Source organism: Zonotrichia albicollis, chromosome 14, assembly GCF_047830755.1.
Source record: "Zonotrichia albicollis isolate bZonAlb1 chromosome 14, bZonAlb1.hap1, whole genome shotgun sequence".
In the NCBI taxonomy this organism is placed as follows: domain Eukaryota; kingdom Metazoa; phylum Chordata; class Aves; order Passeriformes; family Passerellidae; genus Zonotrichia; species Zonotrichia albicollis.
The window spans coordinates 20,524,232-20,547,255 of NC_133832.1; the positions used below are offsets into that span (position 1 = coordinate 20,524,232).

General features: G+C 50.2%; 1 protein-coding gene across 5 annotated transcripts in view; it reads right to left on the minus strand.

Annotated features, from left to right (window-relative positions):
• LOC106629931 (zinc finger protein ZIC 3) overlaps window positions 1-22,282 on the minus strand; it is a 77,792-nt gene extending 55,510 nt beyond the window's left edge. Inside the window, exons 1-4 of one of the 5 annotated variants that reach the window (XR_012582638.1) lie at window positions 20,827-22,275; window positions 20,005-20,168; window positions 18,233-19,559; window positions 17,148-18,027 (exon numbers count right to left, since the gene is read on the minus strand). Coding sequence is in view for 2 of the 5 variants with exons in the window: in XM_074551472.1 (XP_074407573.1) it covers window positions 19,377-19,559; window positions 20,005-20,168; window positions 20,827-22,252 (1,773 nt within the window). In the remaining 3 variants the exon portion in view is untranslated. Of the gene's footprint in view, window positions 1-6,007; window positions 19,560-20,004; window positions 20,169-20,365; window positions 20,415-20,826 lie in introns of those variants that run through there. The other 4 variants (XR_012582639.1, XR_012582637.1, XM_074551472.1 and 1 more) reach the window with 4 other exon arrangements.
• Window positions 22,283-23,024: the final 742 nt, after the last annotated feature.

Genomic DNA, 23,024 nt, shown 5'->3' on the forward strand with positions numbered 1-23,024 from the left:
GGTCCCAGGGCAGGGCTGGATAACAATGCAGGAGGGCACAGACAGCGCAAGGGCTGGTCATTAAAGCTTCAATAGGCAGAAAGGAAAAGGAATCTCCTAATCATTTCCTTTAGCCATCTCAGCTCCTCTCCCATCCTTTCCCCCCTCCTGGCCTTTTGAAGATGCTTGCTAATAAGTGTTAACGAGTTGCCTGACAAAGGAGGAGGGGGAGGGGGAAGACGCTACCAAGGAAGAAAAGGGACCAGACAGAGGCCTGTGCATGCCAGGGCAGCTTCTGGATCCCCGGGACAGGACCCCCACTCCTGGCAGGCTCATTTCAAGCTCTCTTCGAGCTTTTAAATTTTTTTATTATTATTAGTATTTTTTTTTTTCTCTGCATCCCACATTTCTCCTTCCCTTTCTTACAGCCCATCTGAGAGACGCCTGCAGCTTGCACTCACCAGCTCACCACCGTGTCAGTGCTGCCACCTTTTCCAGCACTTGTTTTCTTTCTCCCTCCATTTCAGCCCTCTCCGATACAGCTGCACACACTGAAGCCCCCTGGGCTGCCCTAGCGATCCTGTTCTTCCTGCCACAACAACTGTCCCAGAGCCCTGGCAGAAGTCTCACAACACTCTGCATTTTCCAACCACCTCTACAGCAGCTGCTCCTTCCACCTTGAAGGGTTCACCACGGCCATCAGATTTAACCCTTACAGCCTTAAATGTAGGCATTCCCATTCTTCACAGCACTCACCCTCCATATGGAGAGGCTCTACCACCACCCCAGAGCTGCCCTGTGGACACAGGATGCCATAGCCCTCCACCCTCCAGGAACCACTCACTCCTGGAGTAATCCACACCACTTTTGCTCTGGACCAGCAACTACAGAAGATGGTAAGGGAAGGGAGAATCAGACAAGCATCTTTTCCCATGGCAGAGTTTATCTCAGCTAGCTTCTGGCACAGTTCCATTCCCACGGTGGCCAATCTGCCCTCCCAGCCAGGACCTGCAGCACCAAAAGGAGATGCCACCATCTCAAGGCTCACCACCATTCTGCTCTCACCGTAGAGAAGGGAGGCCTTCACTGCAAAAGCAGCACCTCTTTAGGAACCACTAGCAGGACTCTGAAGAAAAGTGTAAAACAGAGTTTCTCTCACCTAAATCTGTAACAACAGGCTAAGCCACAACTCCCTGCAGCCTAAGAACAAGGCTGCCTCTCCAGCAGACCCTTCTGCTGAGACAGTATTTTATAGAGACCCATCCCAAAGCAATCAGATCATTTCTCCCAGCTGGCCCATCCCAACCCTCCTACAAATCACTACCTGCTGCACAGGCCTTGCTCTAGCTGCTCTCAAGGGGCTGATTAACTCCTTCCCTGCCAGCCTCTAGAGGCTTGTCTGGCTTGTGGCAGCTTCCATCTGTATTTTTTCTTCCCAGTACTTCTAAAACTGAAAAGGTCTCTCTCTGCCACAAACACATATGGGGCCCGCTCTGCAGAAGGAGGTCGTCTGGCTGTTCACCTCATTTGGAAAATCACTGACCTCATTTATATTCCTAAATTCAAATCTGAGCTTCCAAATGTATGAAGTGGATCAACTTGAAATCTCAGCCCTGAGGAATCTCCCTCACCGGCAGCTGTCCTTATTGACTATTGGCCTCTCCCCATTTCTTGTGCCAGAAAAGAGAAGGCAAAGGCAGACTCCCCCTGCTAGAACAGCATCAAGAGGTATTTGTGCCAGCTGAATCCAGCTTCAGTGGTGTTACAGACTAAATGAATTTAATCCATAACTTTGTTTCCCACAAAGTACTACTGAGACCCTCAACATATGGATATGTCTTAAGGAAGTGATTTTCTGAGAACAATAGGGAACTTGAAGAGACTGACAATGCCTCTTTAGTGGTTTGGCTAGCACAAGAAGGTTATCAAGTTGTCCCAGGGGGAAAAGGAAAAAAAAAAAATAAAAAACACAAAAAATACCCACAAACAAACAAACAAAAAAAAAAAAAACTCAGCCAAACCCCAAACCAAAACTGAACTAGGTGCACAATTTCTGAATTGCCAGAAAAAAACTGATTTAGTATCTAATCAGATCATTGTGGTTTTACTCATTCATTCTCAATTCATCAAGAAAAGCAGTTCATTAATCTAAAGAACCAGGCATAAAATTTATATATTGACTACTCTGTTTTATTGCCAAGCCTACTGTATTATACTTCAGTTTTATGTGCATTATAATAAAAAGCATGTGTGAATTCTCATCTTCTAAAATAGTTGTGCATCCGTGTGGTTTGAGTTAATGCTTTTGAAAACAGTCTCCACATGATGCTATCTGCAAATAGAATCTGACTATGATAAAACTTTAACTCTTAAGATGTGGTCTAATAACATATTGTGATAAAAAGAAATTCATTTTCAGAAAATGGACTTTACCCACGTGCACAAAAATATTTTAAAAATATAAAACTTCTAAGGAGGCAAATATAAATTCACTGCAGTACAATCTTCACTCCCACCAAGGAGAAAACATATTTCAAATAGTGCAGCATGGGGGAAAAATTGCCATCCCAGCCAGGTTGAAAGGCTAGAGTGAGTACATCAATAATTAATCCTCATATCTTACCCAAGAAGGAAAAAAATATATTTAAGTCCAGGTACAGGTTAATATGAATATACAGTTGCTTGTGAGTACTATATAAACAGAAACTGGAAACATGCTGTTGGCAAATGGCAGACTTAATCTCTGTGTTCTTCATATATAATGAAGGCAGCAGTTGCAGGAGGATTATGAAACAAACATTTGTTCCCATTTTACTGAGTCTATTTATCAGCAGTAAATATCAGCAGCGGAGATAAGAATAATATCCACTTTGTATTTTTCAGGACACCATCAGAGAACAAGACCTCCTGCAAATAATGAAAAGAAGATGAGGGTAAATGAAGCTCTAAGTATTTGTGCAACATAACATTCACATTACTTACGTGCTGAGAAAGAGTACTTATGTCAAATGCTGGGTGGAGTTTAACCATTTGTAGTTCCATATTTTTTACACCAGCTCTGTGGACTTGGAAGATGTGTTAATGCAAGAAGTGACATGTTTATAATGCTCAACTTCTGTCACATAAATAGCAGTGATTCACCATCTTCATTTGCTTCATGCTAACAGGTGCTACCGTCTCCAGTCTTCACTAAAGGTCAAGCACAGCTTTCTCAGAAACCCTGAGTTCTGTTCTGCAATGTTTCTTTTTCTGCTAAGGTAGAATTGTTTAACAATCATGTCACAATATGGCTTATTGTTACAACGAATTACCCAGTCCATTAATTACAGCTATCTTTCTATCAACTAATAAAAATACCCCCAACTACACACGTAATAAGTAACCTGTTGTTGCAACACAGTCAAAATGAATGGTGATGTAAAAAACAGCATTGTAACACCCCTGTCCCTCCTGAAATTAAACCAGGATGCTTTTGGCCAGTTAGTCTAAAGAAAACAGAGCTCTTCTTGGGTGACTGATCTTTAGTGACAATTACTAAGTACTTGTCATATTCTGAAGTTGCTCACCCTGCCCTGCAGGGACAAGAGGCCCGCCTGAATCAGTATTTGTGTCCGAGCAGGGGGACTGACTGCTGCCCCCGTGCCCCGGGCACAGAACCAGTACCAAGCATCGCCCGATGAGCTCGCTTGGCTGCAGCACCTGAACCCTGCAGCCACGGACGTCCTGGAGCCACACCTCTGCTCCTCAGGGTTCTTCGGATGTAAAACAGAAAATCCTGTCATTAAGAACCAGAACCCAGAGCTTCTCATTCCCAGGAGAGACACTTGGGCTTTTGGTCTGCGCTGGATCACACCCTGAGGCTTAGGCAGTATTTACAGGTGTTACATTCGTGAAGGTCTTAGCAAACCATCCATTGCACAGTGACAGAAACTGCAGTTCCCAATGACATCGTGTCAAAGCTTCAGTGTGCTTCAAGTGACTCAAAATGACACTCAGCTATACAAAACATCTTCAGAACATTTCATTTTCATAAAAGAAATAGCGAAGACCATGCAATCTTTTGGGGGGGGACTTTTTTGTTTGCTTGTTTCCAACTCTTAGACTTCATTATTCCACCCGAACAACTGCTAAAAGGAACCAAACGTTTCATATGGAAAGAGGCACAAAAAGTGGATTACAACCACTGGAAGAATGGGGACCTCATGAAAAATGAGTGTATGGTTCCCCCTGTGACAAGATATGAGAACTCCAGCAAGCCTGGAAACCCTTCTGTCATGTCTGCTTACTTCCACTGCGTCCTGTGCCCGCCAAAACATGTTCCTCTTCCGCACAAATGGGAAATCCTGACTCTGAAGTGAATCTAGGGCAGTGTGTGATGGCACAGCCGAGCAAGCCCAGCCTGCAGCTTGCACAGGGCGCTGGGAGCAGCAGCCAGCGTGGCCGCGGCATGCCTGCAGGAAGAGGCGCAGACAGACAGACAGCCTTGCTCCTGCCTTCAGACGAGACAAGGAGCGGACACGCCACCATGCTACTGCATTAACTCTCCCTGACAAAGCCTGCTCTGCGTTCAACCTGCTCGGAACAGGCAGCAGGAAATGGGGCTGCCTGCATACGCCCTGAGGGACAGAGCCAGTGTGTGACAAAGACTGCAGCCCATATCAGATCTTTATTCATGGCGCTGGAGCTGCCACAGTGGCAATGGAGAAGCAATACCTCCGCCGGATGTTTTCCATCTGGGCTCCCACCACAAAGGCACATGAAGCAAACAAGCTACAGCATATGATGGCTCTGATGTTCTTTCCCTTCCAACCTCTCTGGCTGAATGCTGCTCTTATGGTTTGTTGTTCACAATTATGACACAAATGATTTTGGTGTGTAGTTCAACCAGTCCACTGCGACACTTGTTTGAGAGGATTCACTGCTCACAGAGTATTATTATGCAGTGAGGTTGGAGACCTGCATCATACCTGAGCAATACAAATCAGCTCCATCAAATACCTGGTTTTGTCTTGGTTAATAAGTCTATTCAGTAAAGCAGGGGCCATCAGGAAGATTTAAGCATATACATAAAACTAAGCATACATCTAAGAGCTTTACTGAATACATGTCCCTTGCAGCCTTGTGATAATCATGAATCTTTGCAGAAACAAAATGTTAATGAGTATTCGTCAGAATCCTTTTTGCTTCACATTAAAAATACTCTTTGTGCAAGTGTTCCCAGGAGAACAAGGAAGAGAGCATGGAGATTTCACAGCTCTCTGAAGGCTTTTATACAGCATTCATCCTATTTTATCCAACTCAATAGCAGCTTCTGCTGCAACCACAAGTATACGTCACCCTCGCTACTACCCCCTAAAAAGGCAGATATGGATTCACACTAAAAATTACTGTGTTGAAGACAAATTTGGCTGAGCATCATCATGTAAAAGAGACAAAATAGACTGAGTGGGGGTTGTAAAAGAAAAACAGTGGGTCACCAAGAGTACAGGCAGAGAATAAGAGCAGAAAGCCAAATGCATTTAAATAAGTCCAATGACAGTCTCAGATAGAGATCACTTTTGAGCCAGCTTGGAGTGGGAACACAAAATGACCCTTGATGTTTTGCTGACTGCAGTGTCCAGGAGCTGGTGCATCTTCTGGGGGAAGACACACAATTGCATCAAAGTAATTTCTGTTTTCCATCCTAAAAAGAAACAATCTACATGCCCCAAGTTTTGACTAACCACCTGATTTGAAGGCAGTGAGGCTCCAGAGCAGGGAGCCAGAGCAGCTGTTTTCGCTCAAGGAGCACAAATTACATTATGACTGCAGTTAAAGACACTGAGGCCAAAGAAAGTCTGTGTCTGGACTTCAGGTTCATGCTCACACTTCAACAGGCTTCAACACAAATCGAAGGACATATGGTGTCCTTGACTCCAGCAAGTCAAGTTTTACTTGACAGTCAGTACTGTGACACCATCCTCCGGCACTCAGCCACATCCTGGCGCTTTTCAGCTCTTCTCAGACATTTGAGAAGACAAAACATAAACAAACAGCAACTTTTGTCAGCACTGGCTAGGGAGGGTCCCTGGGGAATGCCTTCCACCACCCTTCCCACGGTGAGCACCCTGCATTTTCCAGCCCCCCTATCCAACAAGGCCTTGAGGTTTAGGCTTTGGGCTTGAAATAATGTCCACAGCTTCCCACTAATTTCTCTATGATAGTCACTTGGAGAAATGCACCACCAGAGCAAACACCTTCCCAAATATTCCAAGGGCTTTGCATCATCTCCTGACAAGCATTAAGAATAGGGGAGTTTGAAAGTCAAACTGTGCCCCCAGAAAGAGTGACCACCTAGCTGCAATCATGCTGTGCAGGCAGCATCTCTCCACATCGCCTTTCATGCAGTCCCAGTGGTGAAGCAGCAAACAGATTCCCATTATTAGCAGCTCTCCAAAGTATAAGAGACAAATTGCAGCCTGGTAGTAATTATTAATGAGAAGAATATTTTGTACTATCAGATTTTTGTCTATGTGACTACCATGTTTAGAATAATCTCTCAGCCAGAGGCGCAGACACAGGTACTAATGCAGCACCGAAAAGCGCTTGTTCAAACCAGGCACAGTTCAGACCCAGAAGGGCCCTGGCAAAGCCACCAGGCCCTGCTGCACAGATCTGCTTCTCGAAGCCAAGGAGCCCCGGCAGCTGGAGCTCAGCCACCACTGGAGGGATTCAGCAGTGCTTGTTTGCTGCGTTCTGTCCCGCCCAGAAGCCAGGGCTCAGACTTCCCAAGCCTGTCTCCTAACTGCGGGAGCACGGTGCCCTCCGGAGCCCTCCCCACCCCTCTCTCAATGCCCTAAACTGACTGACGGAATCAGATTTGTGGAGTGAACTCAGTTGCTTTTGATCTCTATTCAAGGTGCCATCAAGGGATCTTAATAGGTAGTATCTTAGCAAATGCTTTAAGGCCTGAAACCGTCATTAAAGAAACTCCTGATTCTCACACTTGTCTGAAAGAATAGAGGAGCAAGCTGGCTTCAAATGCCAGTTGACAGATGGGAAGACATATGGACTATAGGATTGCTGATCTAAGGAGTCAGAGCCATGGTCAGGCTGAGGAAACATACATCTTTATTTTGATGTTGACCTCAAAGGGAAGAGGTCTGAGCCAACAGAAAGGGGAAAGGGCAGAAAATATCACAAGTCTGAGGCCACGATTGCTTTGAACTTGAAGACAAATAACACTAAACGGTACCAAGTTGACAAAAAGGCTTCTTGACACTCCGTGTCTACAAATTTAGCAGTCTGACCCAAATAGCTGCTTGATGCATTTTCAGTAACGAGCCGAGTAGGGATCAGTAATGCTGATGCAATCTCTTGTGGCACCCAAGAAGTTTGTCATTTCTTCCAGCTCCAGATATTCACAGGGCTCTGGCATGGAGCAGGACGGAGGCACAAGGAGGCACTTTGGGCTAAAGCCCTCATTATCCTTCTGCCTGTGTTTGGAGCCACAGAGCAGTGGATTCCTGCAGAACGCTTCTCACTGAGTCCTGTATTTGTTTCCCTACTGGCTCTCTATGGAAAAATGTACAACCCCATCCCAAGTCATTAACATTGCACATAGCATTTTCTATAAAATTCCCCCTAGGACACTTAACTGTATTCCTTTCCAGCACTGAAGAAAATGCTTAGGATAAAGTTTAGACACTTGGAGCCTTCTGCTGAATTTAAATGGCTGTGCAAGGAAGCCATGAAACAAATGAAGGGACAGATATCCTATTTTCTTCCCAGAAAAAAAGCAGGGCCTTTTAGTTCACTGTCTTTCTTCATGTCGTCTTTTTATCACAAGTGTGCACTGATGACACTACTTTAATGCAGTCTGTGCCAAGAGATTAAATTGAATGTCTGTGTAGAGTTTCAGGGCTCAGCAGCATAGCATGGCAGCTTCGTTTCACATCTCCGGGACACTGGGCAGGCATAAAAATAATTGCAGACTCAGAAACGATCAAGGAATGTATCCTGGCTGCAACAGATGCTGTATTAAAAGGAAAGACAAAAGCCAAAGTGCATAATGAATTTTAAAAGATTTCTTTATCAAACATGTCATTTGTTTGAAGGACTGAATTGTTGGCATCAGATGTGGCAGATGAGCTTGTTACCAAAGTGAAACATGAGGACCGCTATGCAATGGCAATTGATGAGTCAATTGAAATCACTGATGTTGCTCAAATGCTCATCTTCATTTAATATGTCAGTGGTCAGAAGTTAACCAAAGACCTTCTGGTTTTGCTGCCACAGAAGCAAACCAAAGGCTACAAAACATAGTGTGCTAGCACTGAACCTCAGAGGCCCTAATATACTTAATGGGAGCTGACACTCCAACTACACTTGCCTGTGAAAAATAATTTCTGACATAGCCCTAACAACTGAACTCAGGCTCGTGAGCATCAGTGCCTTGTCCATCAAATCATTCTCTCAGCTGCATTAAAAGCAAGATATTGAAATGGCATTAGATTACAAAGAAACACAGTTGTTTGTCTAAGGCTGACACCAATGCTTTTGGTTGATTATTTCAGCAATCTCTGTATGAGGATGTTTTTGAAGGAAATGGTTTGCTGAGTACTCAGGTGCTTTGATGGTTGATAAAAATACAACTAATGCTTGTAAAACAAAGAAACTATTTCAAAATTCTTTCCTTCTCCAAAACAAAAAACAAAAGAAAACAAAAACCCCAAACACAGAATAAACAACAACAAAAAACCAAAACAAAACAAACCCCCTCCCCCCAAAAAACCCCAAAATATTCAAACAACACAAAACCCCAAACATATTTCTTCCATCCTTCCTAGCCATTTTCTGGTTATATGGATTAATTTCTTGGTCTTGATACAACAGGCCTAAATAATCTTGGAAAATCTTTACAAGTTGAATTTTTCTACTTTAGAAATCCAGAAATACAAAGCAGAAAGTGTGACTTCATACAAACCAGTTTTCAAGACAAGCACCCATCTGGATTTTTCACTGGAGAAAAGAGCAAACTGACTGAAAGAGTGTAACATCTCTCTCTGGGTCTTTGGGACATACTGTGAAGATTTTAGTGCAGACAGGCAAGTCTCCTCTGAGCTTGGTAAACAACCCTGGCTAAACTTGCTGAGCACACGCAGGCAGATTAAACTAGTCAGGAAGAGCCTTCAGTGGGGTTTGCTCCACAGGCTGCACTGCGACTGCTTTTTTCTGCCCCAAAATTCCCACCGCCCCTGCTGGCAGGGTCAAACGGGAGTGAGAGGTTAGCAGCCCGGGGGCTGGGGCTGGCACCCACAGCGCTGACCCGACAGCAGAAGTGGCTCTGTGTCTAAAGAGACAGAGAGCAGTCCTGTGCCTCTGCCCACGACCAGCGTGCAGTCTCAACCCAGCTGCAGCACCATGCCTGCTAAACGCTCCGGGATTTGTTAAAAATGAGGCTTTTCTAATAGGCTAAAGATGACAGGCCTCAAGTTGTCATATATTAAAATGGTGTGTAAATTCCTTCCTCTGAGTTACCAATAATGGGACAAAAATCCTTGCCAACTCCAGTCTGTCCCTCCTGCCAAGGATTGTTTGAGCTCAGCTCATCCCGAGTGCCCCCATTGGGATCCAGATATAGATTAACACAGTTTTGAAATGCACAAGGGCCACAATCATGCAAGGCTTGATCCAACCCCGACTGGAGTCCATGGAAAGGTCTGCATTGACGCAAGTGGATGGAGCACAGCACCACCGCTGCTGCTGCTGAGAAGCCAAGCCCAGTTCCTCTGCCAGGGCAGCACCCGCTTGTGGCCTGCAAGAATGGGGGCTAGTGGGAGCCACGGGGGAGCAGGAGGGCCACGACAGCTCCGCAAGGGCCCTTCTTCCCCCGAGCCTGCTGGGCACGAAGCTGCCGGCAGGACAGCAGCCCGTTCTTTCCCCCTTGCAGCTCAGGCCCAGCTCGCCAAGGGACGCGTCCCATCCCCACCGCAGAGCCCCGGCACAGGAATGGCACCGTGGGTGCCCAGGCGCTGCACCCACAGCGGTGTCCCTCACCCTGAGTGGTGCCCGCACACCCTGAGTGGTGCCCGCACACTGCACCCACAGCCGCCCTGCACGGCTGCAGCGTGGGAGCCAGCAGCGTGGAGCCTGCAGCGTCCTTCACTCCAGGCACCACACGCTGCTTCCCACAGGGCAAACCCTGTGCACGTCTCCAGACTCACACACTTCTGTGGGGGCTCTGCCTGAACAGCCTGCAAATGCAAAAGGCTCAGCTGGATGTATTCACACACAGGGACAAGGAGCAGCTCCTCACTGCTGCACCAGCCTGGCCGCTTTTCACTCCACTACTCCTCCTTCGCCAACCCACATCTCTTTTGTTCCTCTGTTCCTCATTCCCACGTTTCTGTGCTGCCCTCCCACGCATCCCCTGCGCTGCCCAACAGCCTGCCCTTCTACACTCTTCCCCAAGTTTACTTCTCAGCCATCATTTCTCTGGGATTTGCTGCAGTCAGAGGAGTAGGAATTGAAATGGGGAAATACCAGCCTTGGGGCCCTCTCCCCTTAACAGTCTCTGGTACTGGTATAGAGCTCACAGAAGACAGTACCAAGCCAAGGGGGGCAGCATTCATGCATGCAGTAGCCCCCAGCTTGGGGCCTTCTACTCTATAACAGCAATAAAAAACTGCCCATTCAAGTCCTTTGTCTCAAAGATTTCCATCCTGGCTACAGCAAGTGCAGATTTATTGGTGGGAGCAATTGCAAGAGGAATAGTAAACAGCGTGCGCGTGCGTGTGGATGCGCCAGCGCACCGGGGCCGTGCCTGCACCAGAAACTCAGCACAGCCAACATTAGGTATGGGACTAATATAAAATGCGTTCTCTGGTACATAAAGGAATATCTAATTTGGCACCTGATTTCATGACCTCCACAGCACAGCGAGAGCTCGGTGGGGAGGCAGGGATGGAGAAGCGAAGCCAAGAGACGGCTGCCTGCGCTGACTCTGAGGAATCAGACGCCGGCCGTACACGCACGGGATGCACAGCGTGGCCTCTGCCTGCTCACAGGCCTCCCCGCACGCAAGCCCAGCTGCACGCCCCGCGTGCCTCGCCCCACCGAAAGGTGCAGCCGCGCCCCGAGAGCCCTGCCCAGGGCAGAGCGCAGCCGCCCGCCCCACACTGCCTGCTGCAGCCTTCCACCGACACACACAGAACCGTGCCACGCTTGCTGACACGTCAAAATAATACGTTGCTAATGATGAAATCAGCAGCCCCATCTTTAGTTGACTTCTGTAGGAATTGTGCTGGAGAAAGGATGGTAGACCATGACTCCAAGCTTGCTGAGTGACATCTTATATTTTCTAAACCATCCTCAGATTTTTTTATAACATCCAGCCAGCAAGCTGCTGACAGATCAGGATGGTTGCCTGTTTGTTGGGCAAGAATATTTTGCGATTCAGTAGAATACCAAATTTGGTAGGATGTCTTCCACTTTGGTAGAAGATATTACAAACAACTGTGCATTTTAACACGTTTTCACATTACACATCATTCATTCTGGGGAGGGGGTGGTGATCGCTCTGTGCAGACAGCCAGCAACGCTTCCAAGAATGAAAATGTTCATCAAAAGATAATGAAAAACAGATATTTAGTAACATTTTCATTTTGCATGTTTAAATATTTATAACTATGTTCATAAAACCACATGTTTGCTCTCCTAATGCTCTAGTGATTTTGTTTATGAAATGCAGTATTTCTCCAATGCCCCTTCCTCGCGTCAGCATCTCCACGGAGCGTGATTTAGTCCCGTTGCTGTACTGACAACCAGCTCTTCTCTACAGACTGGCCAAGATGAAGAACAGAAAACCAACAAAAAGAAGAAAACACATTTTCAGGGCATTAATGTTTCACTAATACATATATAATTTTATACTTTGTAGGGGGCATTTATGCCAGTTTAATTTTTTCAGTGCAATTTATTGTCAATCTGGAAGGGAACTATTTCTTACTCTACAGCAAAATTACAAAATCTAGAAATATAAGTGTGGTACAACTAAGGTGCTGATATAAACTATTGTTCTTTAATTTTTTTCCCTAGTTTAGATGAAAATTAAATAACAACAAAGAACTTTGCTTTAATACTACAATTGCTCAAGTTTGTGTTACAAATTTCTGGAGTTTTGAGTTATAAATTTTTATAAAGCTGATCGAATAGACGTGGTCTGAAATTGGGACTTTATAAGAGCCCTCTGTGGTCCTCTCCTCTGTCCTCTGACTGCAGACATCATGACGGAGCTCACAGGGCCCGTTCTGGTTTCATGTCAAACACACAGAGAGACCGTGGCTGTGAGACAAGGCTGCCACAGCTCAGCCCCACAGCAGCTCCCCGTGCAGGACCCAGGCAGTTCTGTATCAAATCGTCATTCTAAAAATGCCCCATGTAATCTCATCGTTTAAAAAAAGGGAGCTAATGTTTAATTTGTTTTTAAATTTTCTTCTTCTTTTTTTAAAAAATATTTCCAAACAGAGATTTTTTAAGGGAACTCCACTGAAATCAAGTCCCCAGCAACTTGAAGTGAGCAGCACCAGAAAGGGGTTTTTTTTAACCTCAGCTCAGCATCCTCCCGAAGGTACAGGGAGTGTCTTCAAGGCACATTTTCAACTCCTTTGGTCTTTGCCTGCCTTCTTCTGCATCAGCAAAGAACAAAAAGAAAACAGAAAAAAAGTAGCAGATTGTAATGACACATTGGTATCTCATTTTGAAAAGAAAATGAGTGCTGCAAAGCCATTAAAGTAAAACATTCTACTTGCTGTATTATTTTAAAATGCTCCTGTGGGCCAAGATTAAAAATTCTAATATATATTTTACCACGGCAGTTTTGCCAATTTTTACAATGTTGGCAATAGCCTCATTTTAAAAAATGTAAGTCAAGCCCTAGAATAATGAAATTTACACAAAAACTCAAGCTCACTTAAAAGACTTAAAACATATTTTTTTAAAGCAAGTTAAGTGCCCCTTTGGCCTTGAAGTTGTCACTGAGGGTGGCGTGGGGAAACAACAGCAAAATAAATTCTGCACCGTGAGCCTCTGAAAAATACGAGACAAAGGGGAAAAAATGGTCCATTTTCTTTTCTTTTATAATCTTGTAAAATTGAGCAAATCCATTTCAAGTGCACCTGGCATAAGATTTTAAAATATTTATGATTCACAGAAAGTTCTTGCAGCATCTTCTTTCTAGTAAAAATAAAAAATATTGCAGGGAAATGAGTATGCTGGGGAACATCTGCCTTCCTCACCAGGAGTCCTTGGACCAGTGAGCAACTAGAGACCACTCCTTGCAAACTCTGCACTCTGCATGACTCAGAGAAACTTTAGTCACATCACCTGCTGCATGAAGCTTTCTTTTAATCAAAGATAATATCTGACTCCGAATTAAAATGTTTCTGATAGTTAAGACTGAGTTTCACCAATCTCAACACAAGCTTTACATTTTTTCTTGAATTTAGCAATAATCCCTGAAAAGCTCGAGTCCATGGATTTAATAAATGCAAACAAAAAAAAAGTTTATTTTCAGTAAGAATATGCTGAAGTAGTGGAAACCCTAGATGCAACAGCATTCTACTTACACAGGTAAAAAAACAAACAGAAAAAAATCAAAATAAGGACAAAAGCAAACAAAAAGAACAACATCTTTCTCAGAACAAGAATTATGCTATGTAAATTACAGAAAGTGGCAAAAATACTTCAAAAATAACAAACACCAGATTTTGCACTGAAATAATGTCTGAGCAAAGCTGAGACGAATTTAAAGAAGGTATAGATTAGTAATTAATTTTATGTCAGGCAAAGACTGTATGTTAATGCCCTGCCTCTCGAGCCATTCCGGACAGAGCTGTATTTTCTGAAGTGGCTGTTCTGTGTGGCACACAGATGCAGCAAGCCCACGGCCAGTGGAAACCAAATGCTGCTGTTTTCTCCCCTGCTGTGACCATGCCAAGGCTGCCCAGCAGGCTGTGAAAAAAGCACCAGAGCCCCTTCTGCTCCCAGGCCCTGTGCAGCGCAGGCAGCGCTGCCATCCCGCACCTGCCCGGGCACAGGCCCACACGGGCTGCACAGAAATCACTCCAGCACCTTCCCCGCCAAACCCCACCGAGGCTCCCGGCCCACAGCAGCCTGGGGCACAGGGGCTGCACAGAAATCACTCCAGCACCTTCCCCCGCCAAACCCCACCGAGGCTCCCGTCCCACACGGGCTGCACAGAAATCACCTCCAACGCCTTCCCCCGCCAAACCCCACCGAGGCTCCCGTCCCACACGGGCTGCACAGAAATCACCTCCAACGCCTTCCCCCGCCAAACCCCACCGAGGCTCCCGTCCCACAGCAGCCTAGGGCACACCGGGACTGGGTGCTGGGAGCCAGGGGGCACAGGGGGCCCAGAGGAGCCGGGGGCTCTGCCCAGAGCCCTGCCAGGAGCCATTTTGTGCCTGCAGAACCCCACAGGCCTAGACTGGATTACACAGTGCTCTGAAAAACAATAAAAGCAAGGAAACAGCCCTATTCTGCACATGTCCTTTATAAGGACATAAGGCATAAGGCTCTGGAGCTTCCTCAGCCCGTGCCCGGCCAGCAGCACAGCCAGTGACCCTTCCCGTCACTGAGTCTCCCTGTCACAGGCCAGGACACCTTGCCCAGCGGGCACAGGAATGAATCCCCCACCTGCAGGCTGCATCTCCCTCAAAGGAAACTCCACGTATCGCTCATTTCAAAGTCGAGCCTTGACAATTTCAAAGCTGCCATTATTGAACAAGTTGCCAAAACAAAATCATTCAGCTAAACTCCTTTTTTTTCCCAGCTCTTTTTATTAAAGTTTCTTTTCACACAAACATTTGAAATGGAGAAACATTACCAAAGTATCAGCTAAAAGAAAACCTAAGCAGCACACAACCTTCTTAACTGAGACTAAAATTAGCATCTAAATATTAAAATATATCTGCGCCTCTTTTGACAACTGCCTCCTCCAGATTCTGCAGGGGGGTTTTTCCGTGACTAGAACAAAACAGATGTCTGTAAAGCCATCCTAAACCATTTCCTATCAGGTCTGCAGGGCAGATCCTTGCTTTGCCATTCTCACTCACCATTGCAAGCTCTTACAAAAGCATTTTTACTGCCTGCAGTTATGTTCAGGTGAGCAGGCATTAGCAAGACAGATTATATTTTTATCCCATGCAAATAGCATAGAAAGGTTAACTAAATGTCTTAGTTCAGGGGATGTACAGATCAGTCACTACAACACAAACTATTTCATTCTACATACTCCATTATAAAATTAGATTTCTCAAAGAATACAGGCTTTCTCTGGAATTTCACCTCTCCAAACCAGGAGTGCATCTCTGCAGAAATATTTTCCTTATAGGTGATCACAATAACAAGCATAAATAACAAGGATGGTTTAGCAAACAATTGTCAAAGTTACCTTCAGTTAAAAAAGCTAGTGTTAATATGTGATGCTTTTAATCTAAGAACATTATATTAAAAAATAAAATGCAAACACACAATACTACACCCTATCCACCACTTTGGAGCTTTACAGCAAACAGATTTGTAACAGAAACTTAATTCCTGATGCTGTAAGGCTGAGACACTTGAACACAACCTGATCAAAATGCCTTCAGGACTCTGCCTTCACACAGTGTGCAACCACTACATGCTAATGGCAGGCACAATGCTTGGAAACAGAAATTTTTTTCAGAGGATTACACCAGACACAGAGACAGATATGCAAAAACAATGACACCAAAGGAATCAAAATGTTCATGGCTCATAAAGCATGGTAGAGATGGAATGGCTCCAGTTCATTGCCTGCCCCTGCTTAGATTCCTTACAGTAAACGAATCAACATTACCCCTTTAAGAAAACGGTCCTGAGTTGTGTTTATCTGGGGACAAATCCACCTAATCCCGCTCATACAAGCAAGCACAGCAACTTCAAGGGAGCTGCTATCTGGGAGAGGCCAGCAGAGTATGTCCCCTGTTTGGGAACAGTCCTGGGACTCTTCTGGGGTGTGACACAAGTCCCCTTTTCGACACACTAGAAGCTGAGCTAACAGGGCACCTGCCCTGTCAGTACTGTCCTGCCCTGGTCAGCTTTGTAATGTTTTTGTCCAAGCTGTGAGCACACATCTCACTGCCAGGCCCTGGCTTTGAAAATCATGAGCTGTCTGTCCTTAACTCACAAAACCAGCCCAAGACATCCAGGAAAGAAGGTATTTCCCATTCCAGAACTCTCCGTATCTCCCTGCAACTAGCAAGGGTAAGGAACAAGAACTTTTAAACTCTTTTTACAAAAAAAAAACCCTTTTACTTGTCCATGAAAGCCGAGGACTAGGCTGCAGGGAGAAACAGCCCTATTCTGGCGTCAATGGCCAGTCTGAGCCAGCAGCAGCCGGTGGGGCAAAGGCGCTGGCACCAGCACCCACCGCACACCGCTCCACGCTCGGGAGGCACGGCCCTCCTGCCCTGCCCCGCCTCACGGTGCTGCACCCTGTGCTGTGAAAGCGCTGCAGAGCCAAGCAGGTCCCCTGCTCTTTCTAAACCCACCCCAAATCCATTGCTTCATCTCATACCACACACACACACACAGAGCTGCACCTGCCCAATCCATGCCCCATTTCTGGAGGGCTGCAGAACGGCCTAGGCGGATGCGGGACCTCAGTGGGGTGCAGTCAACAGTTTGCTCCACTCTTCTGCAAACTGGGTGCAGGCCCTGTCTGGATGGGGAGGCCCGAGGGTGGAGGACTGGCTGTCACACCACGGAAGTCAAATGACCCAGGATGCTGCTTTTAAGTCCTAGCTATAAAAATGACAGGGACAGTGCTGCCAGTTGAAGGAAGCACTTGTGGGGGCACGCAGGAGCGCAGCTTGGCCAGCATGGCCCAAAGCCCCGGGGACCAGCCAGAAACGGCCCCTGCACTGATCCTCCAGTGAGACCGCTACTCCCGGCCCGGAGACGCTATAGCCTCCCTGCCACGGCTCCCCAGGCCGGACAACCCCAGCCACAGCAGAGGCCCCACCCTGGGACGGCGTTCCGGGCCCGACAGCAGCAGGGCCCGGCCCGAGGCGCTCCCGCGGAGCCCAGCGCGCCCCGCGCCTCCCCGGCTCCGAGCAAAGCAGTAACGAAACCGAGCCTACCGGCACCTTTTCCGAGCCTGGCGCGGTCCGGAGCAACGCAGACACGACCCAGGTGGGTGTCCGAGGAAAACCCGGCGGCCCCCGGTGGCTCCGCTGCTCCTCGCCCGCCGCGGTGCAGGGCGGTCCCGCTCGCCCCGCGGGCCGGAGCCGGGCCGGCAGCGCTCCGCGTCCAGCCGCGAGCCGGGCTCTGCGCGCAGCAAGAGAAAGACTTCACAGCAAAAGAGAAGCAGAGATCCATGTCTAGCCGGGACACCTCGAAGGGAACTATTAAGGGAACAGTGGGGATCTCGGGGAATCTCGGGGACATTTTTTTTTTTTAGCTGTGCAGCTGCAATGGCTGCAATCCACTTTTCTCCTGCCCTTTTCTGCCCGAGAAACCTTTCTTCCTTTTTTTTTTTCCCTACCTTTGGAGGAAGGAGAGGGTAAATTTGCTCAATGTAAATTTCAAAGCATGCAAGGTTCCGCGGGTTGCTCGCCCGAGCGGCCCCTGCGGCAAGAGGAGGGGATGGGCCACCCCCCGTCCTTCCACTGTGCCCCCCGTCAAGTTCAAGACGGGCCGGTCTGGGGCCTCCCCGGTCAGCCAAGGTGCGGCGGCCGCAGCGCGGGTCCCTGCCTGCCCCGGGGGCTGGGCTCAGCCCGCGGCAAGTCCCTACTGCCGGATGGGGACGCGGAGCCGAGCGGCCGGGCTGGCCGTCGGCGCTCCCGCCGCAGCCCCGGCCGGCCCGCTGGACAGCCGGCGCCCTCCGGCCCACGGTGCACCGCGATTTCCACCGTCGCTCTGCTTCCTCAGGGCTCCTGTGCGACGCCGGTAAGTTTCTCGGGGGAGATGTTTGATCTCGATCCCTCTCCTCTCCTGAAGGCGGGAAGGATTTTCCGCATCCTAGTCAGAAATAAAAACAGAACAAAACAAACTAGACGATAACGGCGACAGTCCTGCCCGGCGCTCGGTCCTCCCGGGCACCCCCCGGCAAGCAGCCCGGTGTCGGCAGGCCGGTCCGGAACGGTTGCCCGGCCCTGCACCCCGCGCTGCGCCGGGCGCGGCGCCGCCCGGCCCGCTTCTCACCGGGTACTCACCCGCTACTCACCGTCGGGATCGCCCCGTCGAGGCGGGCCCCCTGCCCCCGTGGCTGCTCCGGCTCGCGGGCCGACCTCGGCCCGCTCGGAAGCTGCGGGGCAGCGAAGCCGCTGGGCGGTGGAGGGCGGGGACAAAGGGACAGCGGAGAGCGGCGGCGAGGAGGGGGCTTCCCCCGGCATCGCCGGCTCGAAAACAACGGCCCGGCCCCGGTGGCAGCGCCGGCCGGGCCCGCCACGGGACCCGCGGCTGCCCCGTGCCCCGGAGGAGGTCAAAAACGGCTCTTTCCAAAACAATAAACTTTTAATGCTAAAGCAGTTATAACCAAAAGCTGTACAGAGTTGGAATTTTTTTGTTTGTTTGTATTTTTTTGTTAGAAAACAATTTTTTCTCCCCCATAAATATTGTTCAGTTCCCGGCACTTTGTATCAATAATTAAATTACGAACGATAAATATGGCATCATGGGTATGTATTTACAAAAAAAGTTATTACAAAAAGGCAACTGTTATACTAAACGTCACAATCTGGGCAGAATAAACACCACATCCTCATCCTGAAAAATACTGACCGACCCCATCAGACGAGAATACATTCACAAGTGTAATGCTTGGAGAGAGAAGGAGAAAGAGAAGAGCAGAGAAAGAAGCAGCAGGAGAGCTAGAAAGGAAAGTTCAAGACATAACAGGACTTTGGCACGGTTTAAGACTGTAAGTTTAAACAATCACCACTAAGGCGAAGGAGAATTTTCATCCTCATGTCAACATCCCACCGAAAGAAAGAAAGAAAGAAAAAAAAACAAATTAAGAAAAATAAGTGGGGAGTTGGAGGAACAGAGACTCAGGCAAGGTGGGGGGGGTGAAAATCAAAGAAACGACTGAGACTGAAAAAAATGACAACAAAAAAAGAGAAGTCTAATCCTGAGAAAAGGACATGGCTAGTCCAGCGTCTGGGCTTGCAAAAAAATAGTAATAATTATAATATAATAATAAAAGACCCCCCTCCGCATCCTGGCAGTTAAGTAGGTGTAGCCCTATGCGGTCGTCGGTGTGGAAACTCCATTTCCGTGGGAGCGAGCTGCAGTTGGCTTGATTTGTCCTTTTTCTTTCCTCGTTCCCTGTGCATTTGGTCCAGTCTGTGGCCGGGCAGCAGCTGCCTTCACACATACCACTCATTAAAATTGGGGGGCAGTCCAGGGTTATGGCCGGGGTTACTCTGCAGGGCGGCCGGCGGCGTTTTAGTGGAGTCCTTACTGCCAGCGGAGCCCACCGCAGGGGGGGTGGAGGACTCGTACCCCGAACTGGCCGCAGGGGAAGAGTCCGACCCCTGGGATTCGTGCACCTAAAACCAAGAGGCAGAGATGGGAGCGAGCTCGGGGCCTCCGCCGCCGCGCTGGGCTGCTCCTCCGTGCAGCAGGGGCACGGCGAGCAGCGGCCCAGCCCTCCCCGGCCCTCAGGCAGCCCGTGCCCCGCGACAAGCGCCGGCCGCGGCCCCCGGACACGGCTGCAGCATCCCAGCACGAGGGGCCGCAGCCACGGGCGAGCCTGCCCTCGCACAGCCCGCCCGCACCGGGCCCCGCTCCGCAACGCGGGCAGCGCTTGCACCAGGGGCAGCGCGGAAAGAAACTACGCCATTTCCCCGGGCTGTGCTCCAGCCACAGCCCAGACAGCGGGGACGGCTCGGGCCGCGCCGGGAACACGGAGCTCGGCCCTGCCCTGCTCCGGGGGAATGAGCCCTGAGCACACCAGCTCAGGGAGGAAGGGGCTGCAGCACTGCGGTGATTTACCTTCATGTGTTTCCTAAGTGAGCTGGGGTGGGTGTAGGATTTGTCGCACACCTTGCAGATGTAGGGCTTGTCCGAGGTGTGGACGTGCATGTGTTTCTTCCTGTCACTGCTATTGGCGAAGCGCCTGTCGCAGCCCTCAAACTCGCACTTGAAAGGCTTCTCACCTGTGAAATTTAGAGAGGGTGAAGGAGGGCCGTTCCCCTCTCCATCCCCACCCGCCTCCTCCCAGGACAGCAGCTGCCCTGCTCGCCCCACCTTATGGATGCACAAGCACCACCACAAATGAAGAAGGGGAAGATGGACGGCAAGATTTGTTACGTGTCGGATAAATTTGGATCAGCCTTTATGACTTTTAACTCACCTCCCGCCAGGCCCACGCTGGGCTCCAGCAGGGAAGGCGGCTGGGCGAGCTTGGGAAAGGAGAAGACCCGAGATAAATTCAGCGGTTCGGACAGCTTTACAAGACCTACTCGAGGATACAAGCCAAAGTACGTTTGCTTCCAGCCTTCCCCCTCTCTTCCCTCTACCCATGCAGGAGGGCTGAAGGAAAGTCGGGGATGCAAATAAAAATACTTTGACAAAAGTATCGCCGATTTAATTAGAAGAGACGCCAATCAGGCCTAAAAATAAAAATAAAACAGGAGCGGAAGTCACCGAAAATGAGATTTCATTAGCATTTCTATGGTTCCCTCCGCTGCGGAGGCCGAGAGCGGAGGCAGCGCCGCGCAGCCGGCGGCCGCCGGCCCAGCCGGGCCCCGCAGCCCCCCAGAGCCCCTCGGAGCCCCCCGTCCCGGCGGGGGGACACACGCACACGGGCCTTACCTGTGTGCGTCCGCTTGTGAATCTTGAGGTTCTCGGAGCGGGCAAAGATCTTGCCGCAGCCCGGGAAGGGGCACGGGAAGGGCTTTTCCCCCGTGTGCACCCGAATGTGGTTCACCAGTTTGTATTTCGCCTTGAAGGACTTGCCTTCCCGCGGACACTCGTCCCAGTAGCAGATGTGGTTGTTCTGCTCCGGGCCCCCGACGTGCTCCATGGTGACATGGGTCACCAGCTCGTGCATGGTGCTGAAAGTCCTGTCGCAGCTCTTCTTGGGCCGGCTGAGCTGGCTCTCGTCGAGCCACTTGCAGGACAATTCTTGCTTGATGGGCTGGCGCATGTACCGAAAGAAAGCGCCGGGGCCGTGGTGGTGGTGGTGGTGATGGTGGGCCGCCACGTTCATGCCCATATTCATATTCATGTGGTTGTAGTTGTGGAACTGGGCGCCGGCGTAAGGGTCCGTGCGGGGGCTGGAGACGGCCCGATAGGGGTCCGGCCGCCCGAAGAGGTCCCCGCGCAGCCCCAGGTGCATCTGCCCGTTGTCCACATGCCCGTTGGGGGACGTGTGGCTGGGGCTCTGCTCGTGCAGCCCCGGGAAGAGCAGGTAGCCTGGGGTGTCCGGGATGCCGCCGGGGCCGTGCAAGCCGCCGGGGGAGCCGCCGAAGAGCCCGTGCTGCGCTGTGCCGGAGGCGGCGTCCGCGATGCCGGAGCCGCGGTTGCGGAACAGAAAGTCGCGGGTGGAGTTGAAGGCGGCGGCCCCGCCGTAGGAGGGCACCTGGCCGGCGTGGTGGTGGTGATGGTGGTGGTGGCCCAGGGCGCTGGCGTAGCCCGGTGCCTGCGGCGTGAATGCCGAGCTCTGCCCGGCGGCGAGGTCGTGCGGGGCCGCGTTCAGCTTGAAGGCGGCGGCGTGCGAAGAGTCCCCGAAGGGGCCCAGCCCCATGCCGCCGCCGCCGGCGTCGCGACCCGGCATCTCGTGGTGGCGGGGCGCCGCAAAGCCGCCCACCCCCAGCGCCGGGAACTGCGGCCCTCCGTCCAGCAGCATCGTCATGGGCGCGGGGCCGTCGGCGCGGCAGCAGCCTGCCCGCCCCCCCCTCCTCCCGCCCGCCCCCCAAAAAGTACAAAACCACCCCAAAATGCACCCCCACTCCGCCCCCCGCTGCGGGCAGGCGCGGTCCCGGCCGCGGGCGGGCAGCGAGGCGAGCGCTCCCCGGCCGGCACCAAAAACAAAACAAACAAACAACAACAACAAAAAACCAAACCAAAAAAAAACCCAAAAAATCCCAGAAACAAAACCACAAAACCCAAAACAGCCACCCGCCCCCCGCGCCGGGCCGGGCAGGGCGGCGCAGCAGGGCGAGGAGGCGCGGGGCGGCCGCGCTCCCGCTCGGCGCCGTCGGGGCACTGACGGGGCGCCCGTCCGCGCCTCGCACATAAACCAACCCCGGGCCAGGCCGCGCCGCGCCAATGGGGAGCCGCGCGCCGCCGGTCACCTGACCCGCCGCCCGCCGCCCCATTGGCGGCGCCGCGCTTGATTGGCACGCGCCCCGCGCCGCCGCGGCCGCTGATTGGGCGCGCGCGTCCCGCAGGTAGAGCGGGGCCGGCCGGGGGGGCCGGGGCGGCGGGAGCCCCGCGCGTGGGGCGGCCCCGCGCGTCCGGCCGTGTCCCGCCGTGTCCCGCCGTGTCCCGCTGCCCGTGCCCTGACAGCGCCGCCCCACGCCGTGCGGGATGCTCGCCCCAGGCGGCGCGGCGGGGAGCCGTAAAGCCACTGCAAAGCCGCCGCGTTGATTCAAAAATAAAATTTAATTAAAAAAAAAAAAAGCTAAAGTCGAGGCTGTTTAGAGTTTATTTATGTATATATATATATATATACACATTTATATATAATCATATATACTTTATATATCTGTTTTATTTTTCTGTCCATTCTTATCTTTACTGCTGAAAGCGGGAGCAGAGCCGCCCGCAGTGTGCGTGCCGAGCCCGCCGCTGCCCCTCAGCCCCGGCGCGCAGCGGGACCGCGCCGGGCTCACCCCGCCGGCCGAGGGCAGCCCCTTCCCCCTCGCTCCGTCCCCCACCCCCTGCCGGCACGGCGGCTCCGCTTGGCTTTTCCTACTCTCGTATCTTCTTTTCTTTCTTACTCTCTTTCTTTTTTTCTCCCTTTCTTTCTTTCTCTCTTTCTTTCTCTCTCTCTCATTTTTCTTTCT